The sequence below is a fragment of the Brassica rapa genome, chromosome A09 (assembly GCF_000309985.2).
Source record: "Brassica rapa cultivar Chiifu-401-42 chromosome A09, CAAS_Brap_v3.01, whole genome shotgun sequence".
Classification (NCBI taxonomy): domain Eukaryota; kingdom Viridiplantae; phylum Streptophyta; class Magnoliopsida; order Brassicales; family Brassicaceae; genus Brassica; species Brassica rapa.
Genome location: NC_024803.2, coordinates 10,004,244 through 10,017,492, shown reverse-complemented (window position 1 = coordinate 10,017,492; position 13,249 = coordinate 10,004,244). Strand labels below are relative to the sequence as shown.

The 13,249-nt window shown below is 33.5% G+C and overlaps 3 protein-coding genes across 3 annotated transcripts; all 3 read right to left on the bottom strand.

The window, feature by feature from the left end:
* Nucleotides 1-1,843: 1,843 nt before the first annotated feature.
* Nucleotides 1,844-2,375, bottom strand: LOC103838439 (protein RALF-like 9). Its single transcript, XM_009114878.3, has one exon. The coding sequence runs from the start codon at nucleotides 2,243-2,245 to the stop codon at nucleotides 2,006-2,008; it is 240 nt and encodes a 79-aa protein (XP_009113126.2). The 5' UTR covers nucleotides 2,246-2,375; the 3' UTR covers nucleotides 1,844-2,005.
* A 2,215-nt stretch (nucleotides 2,376-4,590) lies between these two features.
* LOC117127898 (protein RALF-like 9) lies at nucleotides 4,591-5,118 on the bottom strand. Its single transcript, XM_033278818.1, has one exon. The coding sequence runs from the start codon at nucleotides 4,990-4,992 to the stop codon at nucleotides 4,753-4,755; it is 240 nt and encodes a 79-aa protein (XP_033134709.1). The 5' UTR covers nucleotides 4,993-5,118; the 3' UTR covers nucleotides 4,591-4,752.
* A 2,223-nt stretch (nucleotides 5,119-7,341) lies between these two features.
* LOC103838438 (protein RALF-like 9) lies at nucleotides 7,342-7,887 on the bottom strand. The gene has a single exon (XM_009114877.3). The coding sequence runs from the start codon at nucleotides 7,743-7,745 to the stop codon at nucleotides 7,506-7,508; it is 240 nt and encodes a 79-aa protein (XP_009113125.1). The 5' UTR covers nucleotides 7,746-7,887; the 3' UTR covers nucleotides 7,342-7,505.
* Nucleotides 7,888-13,249: the final 5,362 nt, after the last annotated feature.

Here is a 13,249-nt window from a genome sequence, read left to right as displayed (position 1 = left end):
CACTGGTACGCTATCTTTAGTCTACCTTTGCTTACAAGGCATATGGGGAAGTCAGGGGAAAATGGTATTTTTCAACCTTTACTATTCGTGTTGCACACCCAAGCAAAACATAAGTGCTAAATACGACCTAAACTAAATTAATTTGAATTATAGACATGAATTAGATAAACGACGTTGTATTTAGCACTTATGTTTTTTTAGGTCTACAATTGAAATTAGTTTTTAGTTTAGATCATATTTATCACTTATGTTTTGTTTAGATCTGAAAAGGCACGACACAAATAGTAGAGATCGAAAAATGCACTCTGTCCGGGAAGTGAAACTACTGTCCCTTGATCGAGAAAATAAGAAACTGCACCCCTCACTGGACAAAAACATTTTTATCACTGGATGGTAGGCTTCAGCTGATAAAACTGGCTCTCTTAAGAATTGTGAACTTTTGGATGGCTGGTTTTATTCTGCCTGGTGAGTGCATGTTGAGATAAATCCTGGAGGTTCTAGATAAGTCTCCTAATATGTTGGAGATAAATGATATGTATATTTAGATAAGTGTCCATATTATTTGGGTATATCTAGAGTCATTGTACGTGTGTATATATGGAGGTCTTCTCCTTTGTTACTTTACATGATATCAGGGCCTACCCTCTAAAATTTAAAAACAATTTCTTTGCCTTCAAGTTAACGATGGCATCAGGCACCGTGTTGGATACCAAATCGTACTCTCCATATGAGTTATCAGCGTCTGATAATCCGGGTATAGCAATATCTCCGGTACAAATCACCGGCGAGAATTATGCTGAATGGGCCTCAGGGTTGGAGAATGCCTTGCGTGCGAAGAGGAAGTCGGGTTTCATAGATGGAACTTTACCAAAGCCGTCGAAAGAATATGGAGATCTAGATGCGTGGAATACAGTGAACTCCATGATCGTTGGGCTCTGCATTTTTATGGTCTGGATATCTGAGTTGAATCCACGCAAAGCTAAGATATCTTGGGCTCTTCTCAGTAGAGAAAAATGTGGGGGGGGGGGGGCATAGGTCTACGTTCTTTAAAAGAAATAAACAAGGTCTGTTGTTTATAGTTAATTTGGTGTATTGTTTATCCTACATCGTCCCTTTGGTTTCAATGGATTAAAGTATACCTGCTAAAACGTGGATCTTGGATGTGGCAAAAACTATTGAAGTTCTGAGATATGAAAAACTAGTTTCACAGGATGAAAGTTGGAGATGGAAGGAATAACTCAATCTGGCTTGATTCATGGACAACAATGGGAAGGCTGTATGATCTGTTCGGGGCGTGGGAATGTATTGACATGGTAATTCCTTTAAAATCCACTGTCGCAATGGCTGTTCCTAATCAAAGATGACGAAGGCATCGAGTGGATCGTTTTAATGAGGTGGAAACACTTATAGATGACCAAAGGGATAAATTTCTGTTGTGGGGGATCAATCTCTCTGGAATTACAAGGAGGAAAAATACAAACCAGTTTTCAGTACTAAAAGAACATGGGAGAATATCAGCAAACAGGAGGATTATGTTCCTTAGATAAAAGACACAGTTTTCTCCAACGTTTTCTCACACGGTATGTATTATAAGCTTCAGTTCATGTACTATGGAAAGAACGTAACGATAGAAGACAAGGAGCAGCTCTTACGACAGTGACATCTCTTGCCAAATCTTTGAAGAAACTGGTTCGCAATCGGTGTCTCTCCTTTTATCAAACGAGAGATTTCAAGAACGCAGCTGGTTTAAGCTTGTGGATAATTTTTGACAAAACTTAGTGGCACTTGGGTAAAAAAGTCTGTTTTCTTTTGAATAAATTAAACATATATTTAAAAATAAAAAGATAACATAAATATATTTGTTTTATATCATAAATGATAGGGTAACAATCAGTTACAAACCAATACAGATTATAAATAAATAATGAATGAAATTAATCATCTGATATTAATATGGAGATATCATTTGTAAAATTAACCAAGGGTGGTACGCTACTTGGTCGATTCACATTTTTGGGCCTAGAGATTGACCACGACAACAATCGATTGTCTCGCATCCTCTGGTATAAGGATTGGCTTCTTCCTTCTTGCAGGTGTTTGGGTGCGCTTTATCACAAATCAAACTGTGATCTCCATGAAGGGCATGATAATTTATGTATCTTGACTCTGTCTGGGTTGCTGCAAGAGCCAATAACACCACAAGAAAGAGAGAGACAATAACCTTGATACTTTCAGACATCCCCATACTATTTATTTTTATTTTCCAAACAAATTAAATAAATAAATAGTTTATAAGAGAAACCCCGACTAGGAGCTCAATTATTTTGTGTTTATATATTTAATTGTATTTGGTATCGGCTCTGTTTGGTTTTGAAGAAGAGGTTATTGGTACTTATATAGAAGATAATGGATGTACTTCAAATAGTTATTTTTGGGATGGTGATTAATTAGTAAACATGTAATTTTTAGTAAACAGATACTTTTAGTATATAGATCAGCTGGTTGATGTTTTCTTAAAATTAAGGGATCTTTAGCAATGACAGATATAATTTGCTTTCCTTGTTCAAGATTAAAGGTCGCAAAACAACTTTTAAAGGCGTTCCGGAAGGCGGTGAGTAGGGGGATCTCGGCAATAAATGAGGCCATAAGCAAGAAAAAATGGGGGCCTACCCAAATTAGAGCTGGGCAAATAAATCGAACCCGATTCGATAAAAATGAATCCGAACCGATCCGACACGACGTAAATACCGATTGGATCTTGTTTTGTGGTATTTTGGGTTATGAGTGTTATCCGAACCGAACCCGAACCTATATGGATACTCGATAGAACCCAAAAAATTCAAAATCTCCCAAAATAGCTTGTATCAAACATGATCTTAAATCTTTAGTATTCAGAACACACTAAGAAATTATTGAACATCTAAAGTAATTATATATTACATTAATGTTGATGGTTGAAGTTGGTGGTTGAAGCTTGAAGTTCTTAGATTTTGGTTTTGTTTTCATTGAATAATATTTTTCATTTCATGAGAACTTAGTTTTTGTTTTATGCTTTATTTTATTTGGTTTTCTTTCTATCATTACCTTTCGTTTAATTTTGAATGATCGCGTTTGATGTTCTTTTCTTATTTTTGAATCGATTTAACTTATGTTTTGGTTACAAAATAGATATAAATCAGGTATTTTAAAACCGAAGAAATGATTTTACTTATGTTTTGGTTACAAAGTAAATACAAATTATGTACTTTTAAACCAAAGAACCGATTGGGACTCAAACCCGAAAGTACATCGGGTTGTACCGGTTCTTTGAAGATTTACTAACCCCGACCCGAACCCGAACCCGAACTGGTCCCGAACCGAATTTTTGTATAACCCGAATGAGACTGATTTTGATAAACCCGAAAACCCGAGATCTGATTGGACAAAACCGAAACCCGATTGGGACCTCGAATGTCCATGCCTAACCCAAATATTACAGACGAGAAAAAGCTTAAGAGTCATGGAGAAAGAGGAAAAGACAAAGTTAAAAAGTCTATGTAAATAATATTTTTTTCTTTTTTATGTTAATTGTAGCTCCTACTTTAGTTATGTTTTATTATTATTATCATTTTTTCATTCTTGGTTTGCACTTCTTTCCTTTACATGAAATGGTAAAATGTTTTTTAAAAAATTAACTACATAACCTTTTAAAAGTGAGCCTTTAAAAATGGGGGTCCAAGCCCTATATTTCATTTTTCTCTTTCTAAATATACCCCTAGCGATTAGGAAGATGACATGACTGATGTTCGGATAGAAGCTATATCCGAAAAAAGATCCAACACATATCTAGCTTGCAAGGTTCAATCAGTGGTAGAGCTAGTTTTTATTTAACTGGGGGTATAAGTTTTTATTTAACTAATTTTAAAATAAATAAATAATATTTTAATATATATATATATAAATATTCAAAACAACAATAAATAGTTACAATCGCCCAAATAATTGAGATATCATTTAAAATCAACAATTAAACTATATCCAAATCCTTTAAATTCCAATGGCGCGGGAATAGCTTTACATAGGAATTCCTTTAAAATTCACTGTCGCAAAGGCTGTTGCTAATCGAAGAAGACGAAGGCATCGAGTTGATCGTTTTAATGAGGTGGAAACACTTATAGATGCTTAAAGGGATAAATTTCAGTTGTGGAGGATCAATCTCACTGGAAATACAAGGAGGAAAAATACAAACCAGTTTTCAGTACTAAAAGAACATGGGAGAATATCAGAAAACAGGAGGATTATGTTCCTTAGATAAAAGACACAGTTTTCTCCAACGTTTTCTCACACGGTATGTATTACAAGCTTCAGTTCATGTACTATGGAAAGAACGTAACGATAGAAGACAAGGAGCAGCTCTTACGACAGTGACATCTCTTGCCAAATCTTTGGAGAAACTTGTTCGCAATCGGTGTCTCTCCTTTTATCAAACGAGAGAGTTCAAGAACGTAGCTGGTTTAAGCTTGTGGATAATTGTTTACAAAACTTAGTGGCACTTGGGTAAAAAAGTTTGTTTTCTTTTGAATAAATTAAACATATATTCAAAAATAAAAAGATAACATAAATATATTTGTTTTATATCATAAATGATAGGGTAACAATCAGTTACAAACCAATACAGATTATAAATAAATAATGAATGAAATTAATCATCTGATATTAATATGGAGATATCATTTGTAAAATTAACCAAGGGTGGTACGCTACTTGGTCGATTCACATTTTTGGGCCTAGAGATTGACCACGACAACGATCGATTGTCTCGCATCCTCTGGTATAAGGATTGGCTTCTTCCTTCTTGCAGGTGTTTGGGTGCGCTTTATCACAAATCAAACTGTGATCTCCATGAAGGGCATGATAATTTATGTATCTTGACTCTGTCTGGGTTGCTGCAAGAGCCAATAACACCACAAGAAAGAGAGAGACAATAACCTTGATACTTTCAGACATCCCCATACTATTTATTTTTATTTTCCAACCAAATTAAATAAATAAATAGTTTATAAGAGAAACCCCGACTAGGAGCTCAATTATTTTGTGTTTATATATTTAATTGTATTTGGTATCGGCTCTGTTTGGTTTTGAAGAAGAGGTTATTGGTACTTATATAGAAGATAGTGGATGTACTTCAAATAGTTATTTTTGGGATGGTGATTAATTAGTAAACATGTAATTTTTAGTAAACAGATACTTTTAGTATATAGATCAGCTGGTTGATGTTTTCTTAAAATTAAGGGATCTTTAGCAATGACAGATATAATTTGCTTTCCTTGTTCAAGATTAAAGGTCGCAAAACAACTTTTAAAGGCGTTCCGGAAGGCGGTGAGTAGGGGGATCTCGGCAATAAATGAGGCCATAAGCAAGAAAAAATGGGGGCCTACCCAAATTAGAGCTGGGCAAATAAATCGAACCCGATTCGATAAAAATGAATCTGAACCGATCCGACACGACACGACGTAAATACCGATTGGATCTTGTTTTGTGGTATTTTGGGTTATGAGTGTTATCCGAACCGAACCCGAACCTATATGGATACTCGATAGAACCCAAAAAATTCAAAATCTCCCAAAATAGCTTGTATCAAACATAATCTTAAATCTTTAGTATTCAGAACACACTAAGAAATTATTGAACATCTAAAGTAATTATATATTACATAAATGTTGATGGTTGAAGTTGGTGGTTGAAGCTTGAAGTTCTTAGATTTTGGTTTTGTTTTCATTGAATAATATTTTTCATTTCATGAGAACTTAGTTTTTGTTTTATGCTTTATTTTATTTGGTTTTCTTTCTATCATTACCTTTCGTTTAATTTTGAATGATCGCGTTTGATGTTCTTTTCTTATTTTTGAATCGATTTAACTTATGTTTTGGTTACAAAATAGATATAAATCAGGTATTTTAAAACCGAAAAACTGATTTTACTTATGTTTTGGTTACAAAGTAAATACAAATTATGTACTTTTAAACCAAAGAACCGATTGGGACTCAAACCCGAAAGTACATCGGGTTGTACCGGTTCTTTGAAGATTTACTAACCCCGATCCGAACCCGAACTGGTCCCGAACCGAATTTTTGTATAACCCGAATGAGACTGATTTTGATAAACCCGAAAACCCGAGATCTGATTGGACAAAACCGAAACCCGATTGGAACCTCGAATGCCCATGCCTAACCCAAATATTACAGACGAGAAAAAGCTTAAGAGTCATGGAGAAAGAGGAAAAGACAAAGTTAAAAAGTCTATGTAAATATAATATTTTTTCTTTTTTATGTTAATTGTAGCTCCTACTTTAGTTATGTTTTATTATTATTATCATTTTTTCATTCTTGGTTTGCACTTCTTTCCTTTACATGAAATGGTAAAATGTTTTTTAAAAAATTAACTACATAACCTTTTAAAAGTGAGCCTTTAAAAATGGGGGTCCAAACCCTATATTTCATTTTTCTCTTTCTAAATATACCCCTAGCGATGAGGAAGATGACATGACTGATGTTCGGATAGAAGCTATATCCGAAAAAAGATCCAACACATATCTAGCTTGCAAGGTTCAATCAGTGGTAGAGCTAGTTTTTATTTAACTGGGGGTATAAGTTTTTATTTAACTAATTTTAAAATAAATAAATAATATTTTAATATATATATATATATATAAATATTCAAAACAACAATAAATAGTTACAATCGCCCAAATAATTGAGATATCATTTAAAATCAACAATTAAACTATATCCAAATCCTTTAAATTCCAATGGCGCGGGAATAGCTTTACATAGGAATTCCTTTAAAATTCACTGTCGCAAAGGCTGTTGCTAATCGAAGAAGACGAAGGCATCGAGTTGATCGTTTTAATGAGGTGGAAACACTTATAGATGCTTAAAGGGATAAATTTCAGTTGTGGAGGATCAATCTCACTGGAAATACAAGGAGGAAAAATACAAACCAGTTTTCAGTACTAAAAGAACATGGGAGAATATCAGAAAACAGGAGGATTATGTTCCTTAGATAAAAGACACAGTTTTCTCCAACGTTTTCTCACACGGTATGTATTACAAGCTTCAGTTCATGTACTATGGAAAGAACGTAACGATAGAAGACAAGGAGCAGCTCTTACGACAGTGACATCTCTTGCCAAATCTTTGGAGAAACTTGTTCGCAATCGGTGTCTCTCCTTTTATCAAACGAGAGAGTTCAAGAACGCAGCTGGTTTAAGCTTGTGGATAATTGTTTACAAAACTTAGTGGCACTTGGGTAAAAAAGTTTGTTTTCTTTTGAATAAATTAAACATATATTCAAAAATAAAAAGATAACATAAATATATTTGTTTTATATCATAAATGATAGGGTAACAATCAGTTACAAACCAATACAGATTATAAATAAATAATGAATGAAATTAATCATCTGATATTAATATGGAGATATCATTTGTAAAATTAACCAAGGGTGGTGTACTCTACTTGGTCGATTCACATTTTTGGGCCTAGAGATTGACCACGACAACGATCGATTGTCTCGCATCCTCTAGTATAAGGATTGGCTTCTTCCTTCTCGCAGGTGTTTGGGTGCGCTTTATCACAAATTAAACTGTGATCTCCATGAAGGGCATGATAATTTATGTATCTTGACTCTGTCTGGGTTGCTGCAAGAGCCAATAACACCACAAGAAAGAGAGAGACAATAACCTTGATACTTTCAGACATCCCCATATTATTATTAATTATTATTTATTTCTATTTTCCAAACAAATTAAATAAATAAATATTTTATAAAAGTAACCCCGATTAGGAGCTCAATTATTTTGTATTTATATATTTAATTGTATTTGGTATCGGCTCTGTTCGGTTATGCAGAAGAGGTTATTGGTGCTTATATAGTAGATAAGAGATGTGTTTCAAATCGTTACTTTTGGGATGGTGAATGATTAGTAACCACGTAATTTTTAGTAAACGGATATTTTTAGTATTTAGATCAACTGGTTGATGTTTTCTTAAAACTAAGGGATTTGAACATTCTATATATGGAAAATACATGTATAATTAGCTCTCCCCGTTCAAGATTAAAGGTCTAAAAATAAAGGATTATATATATATATATATATATTAAATTAAATTTAAATAAAAATGGACAAAAAGTCTATAAAACCTATAAAGTACAACTTGACCAACCAATCAGACAAATTTTGGATTCCGATTCACATACCCAAAAACTTGGTCGAGATCCATTTTTACTTTTAAAATATTTAAAATTAATTTTATGAGTTATACTAGTTGTACGATTACACTAATTGTACAGTTGTACTAATTTTATAGTTGAACATGTTGTACAATATTATTAGTTATATTAGTTGTACAATGTTATTGGTTATACTAATTCTACATTTTTACTATCATGTTTATAACATGATAAACAAATCAAGCGTAATAACTCATAGATGTACCAATTTTTGAGTTGTACAATTTGTGTACAAAGTTGTACCAGTTTTTGGGTTGTATAAGTTTGTATATAATAGTATCCTGACATTGAAATGGAAAGATTTAGTTGTACCACATAATAAATAAATATACATGAGTTATACCGCTGATATATTTTTACTTAATTAGTATCACATATTATGAAATCATTCATTTTGTTAAAATACATCAAGTGTATGTTTTTCAAAAAGATAATGGACAAACAAGTAAAGAAACCTTTAAAATATAAGGTAAAATATAAAGACTTATGTGATGGTGTAATAATTTCCAAACATTTATAAAAAAATAAAATAGTTAGGAGAGATCATTTTAAACACCTACCAATTTGGCCAGTTGATTGTTTTTTTATGTTAAAAACAAATAGATTTTTAAAATTTATATAATGAAAAAGTTGTGCCAGTATACTAATGGGTAGACCTTGTTTATTGTTTTGTTGATGCTTGTGTTTCTACCAGTACAAAATACAAGTTGAGGATCATATGGTATCAAGATTTTCAATAAGGTTATCATTAAGTATACTTCCATCAAGAGAATGAAAGCCTATAAGGTCCAAAATTAGAAGAAAATGGATTATAATGACCGGTCTAATTGGTACAACTAGTACAACGAAGAAAAAAATAGGTATAACTGGTACAACTAAGTTCATTTAATAATACATAGTTGTATCATTTTTGAGTTGTACCAAGTTAAACGTAGTTTATTTTGACTGTGAAATTGAAAAACGTAATTGTACCATACACAAAATGTAATTGTATCAGTTGTACCACTTATTTACGTGTCTATACTATGGATAAACATATTTGGAATCATAAATTTTGTAAAAATATGTTTGGTGTATGTTTTTTCTAAAATAGTGTGGCTAAACAAGTGAAAAAACATTAAAAGTATATGCTAGATCATGTAAACTTACGAAGTGAAGTAATATTAAACTCATCTGTTTTAGACATGATGATGTTGCTTTGGTTTAGTTTTAAAATGTATTGTGAAGGTTGTCAGCATATTTAAATACATTGTTTATATGTATAATGGTGTTGTGAGTTTTTGCATTTGTCCAAGGTTCCTCACTATTAACCTGTAATTTCAAACTTGTAATCCGCATGCTTACTTAAAATAGACACTAAAGTTAAAATTCACTTGTTTGCTTCATTATGAAATTTTAAATAGTTAACGGAGACAGTAAAATTGCAATTATGTAAAAAAGTTTCATCGTTTGATTGTAGTAGTAGCATGTGTCACACCGTTGTTTCTATATTTGTAGCAGTGATATGTAATGTTGCCCTAAACTCCCATCATTTGTAAGGATATGCTTCTCTTGACCTTTTCCCCATAAATTGACTTGGTTACAAATGAAAACTTACAAACTAAGTTAAGTGATATATATGTATAGGTCAATAAATCGGAAATAAGGATTTTAGCTCCATTTTATAATTAAAACAACATTTCTGTTATTGGCTTCAAATCTGGTGAGATTCTAGGAACTGATTGCTAACATATTAATTGATGAACGGGTAGATTAATTGTTTAATATTGTAACATTACATTTTGTGTTTATAGTGTTTGACAATTCTAATATCTTCAGTTTGGTGCTTGTACATATTATACAGTCTTTTATTTTATGATATTGATGTATGTTGAGTCTCTTGTAGATCTACTTTGGCGAGACTTTCCTACAGGTTGTGACTTTCTTTGAATCTTGAATGTTTCTGTTTTGTGTCTGATTTTAACCCACAGTGATCATTCTTAACGGTGTTATAATCTCTTTTATTTATTGGCTTCTTGTATGTATTATGATATGTCATGGATTTTACCTGTTTTCACACATGATATAAGTATGTTTTGCGAGTTTTATATGCATTCAGAGTATTTTTAGAGTCTTTTACAGGGTCATGTACTTGTTGGAAACAATTGGAGCTTTTAGATCATTTTGGAGCTTTGAGGAAAGCTCTACTGAAAACTTGAAGTCGGAGTAGATTATCAAAAGAAGCATCGATCTACGAAGCACTAGAAGTGTCGATCGACACTACAACAATCCACGAGTTTAATGATGATTTAAGAAAATTACAAGTTTTACCCAGAAGTTTCAAGAATGACACCATAAGTCCATGACTGCATGTTAGACTATTTATTAGGGTTTTCTATTGTTTTTAGAGAGAGACTGATAGATCATAGATTTTACCCACTTTCAGCCATGGTCTATAATTGTTTTAATATAAATTTAATACTATATAGAGTCTATTTAGAGTATTTACAGGTTCATGTACGTTCTGGAGAAATATGGTGATTTTGGAGCCTTTTGAGTGCATAGCTGAACAGACGCGTCAGATATCTAGCTATGGATGGAGACCTTCCGACCGTTAGATTGAGCTCATCTTTTGGACAAGATAGATCTTTGAGTTAGTTTTCCTATTCCACCGGTTTGAGGTCAATCAGCATTCTCTAGCAGAAGTTATGCCTGTTTTACTGAAGAGTAGTCAGTCTGCCTCGCGAGAGGAAGCTGTCGAGGAGATGAAAGACTGTCAATCGATGTAACAACATTGGTGTCGGTCGACAGTGATGTCAGAATATGGGCTGAGCATATTTTATGACCGATTGAAGCCCAGAAGCAACCACAAATTACAAGAATACCCTTGGACGACCAAAAACCTTATTTATGTTATTTATAAGCCATTGTTGACGGTTACGCTATCTAAGCTTTATATTATTCATAGTTCTAGATTAGGAGAGAAGAGAGGAACTCCTTCAGAATCCTCTTGTAACTCCATTGTTTTGGTTTTATTTATATTTTATGTTATTCATCGATGATTTATGTGACAAACATCATGCATGAGTAGATCCACCAGCTAGGTTTAAGAATTTCTAGGGTTTTGAATGAATTTATGAATTATATGATTGTTAGGATATCAAAAGATATCTACATCAGGATAGCTTGTAATACTAGGATCTAGAGTAGTTGGAAAATCACGAGAGTGTGACTAATTGCTTAAACCTAGAATCATATGACAATTGAGAGGCACGAGAGTGCAATCAATAAACAGAACCTGAATCCTGCTGGATTAGATACCTATGCGCATATGAGAGTTGGTCTAGGAATCTAGTTGAACATAATCGATCAGATCGATAACGCTTGCCTAAGACAGTATCGATCGACGCTTATACCATAGCATCGATCGACACTCAATTCGTAGCATCGATCGACGCTCATACCATAGCATCGTTCGATGCTCGATGTGTGTTAACATGCGAGAGCTGAAACACTGAACTTAGTCAATATATTAGACTCACAACAAGAGCTGGTTGTCTTTTGCATTAGATATCGAGTTCTAGAATCAATCCTTAGCATCTATAGTTTAGAGTTCTAATAACCTGAATGAAACCCTAAGTTAATAACCATCCTTCCATCAAACAACTCTTTGCCAAGCTGAACAATTGTCTTGTTCAACTTGTTTACTGTTTACTGCTTTGCATATCTTTATTTACTGCTTTAAACCTATTAGCCTAGCTTAATCAAACTGATTAAATTTATTTGGTTCCTTAGCTCCATGTGAATTCGATCCCTAAGTACTACAACTCGACTTCTTATTTGAGAGAGTATAAATCACTCCTTAGGGCAATTTGAGTGATATCAGAGACTTATTTTACGCTTTGTTTGGGGAGGCACACCTCATATCTAGAGAGAGAGAGATCTTAGGATTGGAGAGAGAGATCTGAACATCATCTGAGAGAAGATCTTGAACTCCCTCTGTTTCTCTACTTTGCTTTGTTTTTCATTTATTTTATTGCAGTATTATCCAGACCATCATAATGTTTCTTATGAATATGTCTGAGTAGTCTTATTGTTAGATTGAGAGTTCTTCAAATGTTGCTTTATTGTTTGCTAATAAGAATTGTTGTTAGAGTGATTTAACTAATTCTTCATCTAGTTGTTCTTACTACTAAGTATATGATTGATCACCCCAAACTTAGATCTTAGGATTGATTGGCATAAGCAAAATCTTGGTCTTTTGCCTGAATAAAAATAGATGATCTAACAAGCTAGGTGCATACGAAAATTGGTCTAGGTGATTAGAGAACACATCAAACCCGTTTCGCTAAAGCTTGCTAGAAGTAGTATCGATCGACGTTCCACTAGAGTCATCGATCAATACTCCCTTAGGATTAAGTTATGACAGTTGAAGTCCTAACACTACAAGAAAACTCAAGCTTAACGAGGAAAATTTAACGAGGAAAAAAAAAACCTCGTAAGTTTACGTCAACTTTACGAGGATTTTACGTGAATAACGGTATCATCGTTATTTCCTCGTAAACTAACGACAAAAACCGTTCGTCGTAAAGTCGATGTAATGTGACGTGTCATTTACGAGGAAATAACGATGATATCATGTTTCACGTACGTTCCTCGTAAAGTGGACGTAAACTTCGCGTCTTATTTACGAGGAAACTATTTACGTGGATTTAGCGAGAAAATTTTGAATCCACCAACTTTGTAAGTGACACACGTTTTTTTTTTGCACCTAATTAATTTTGAATCCACCAACTTTGTAAGTGACACACGGAGATTATTGAAGTCGAATTTCCAAGGATACTGAAGCTGAAATGCGTCCTCTTCAAATGTGAATGGTTCGACCCCGTCGTCAACAGAGGTGTTCGGTCTAACAAATTCGGTGTAGTTGATGTCAACGGTGGACGACGGTACAACAAATTCGAGCCTTTCATCTTAGCTTCACAAGCAGACCAAGTTA

Coding starts and splice junctions, on each gene's coding strand:
- LOC103838439 (XM_009114878.3), bottom strand. CDS start 2,245: ATGGGGATGTCTGAAAGTATCAAGGTTATTGTCTCTCTCTTTCTTGTG.
- LOC103838438 (XM_009114877.3), bottom strand. CDS start 7,745: ATGGGGATGTCTGAAAGTATCAAGGTTATTGTCTCTCTCTTTCTTGTG.
- LOC117127898 (XM_033278818.1), bottom strand. CDS start 4,992: ATGGGGATGTCTGAAAGTATCAAGGTTATTGTCTCTCTCTTTCTTGTG.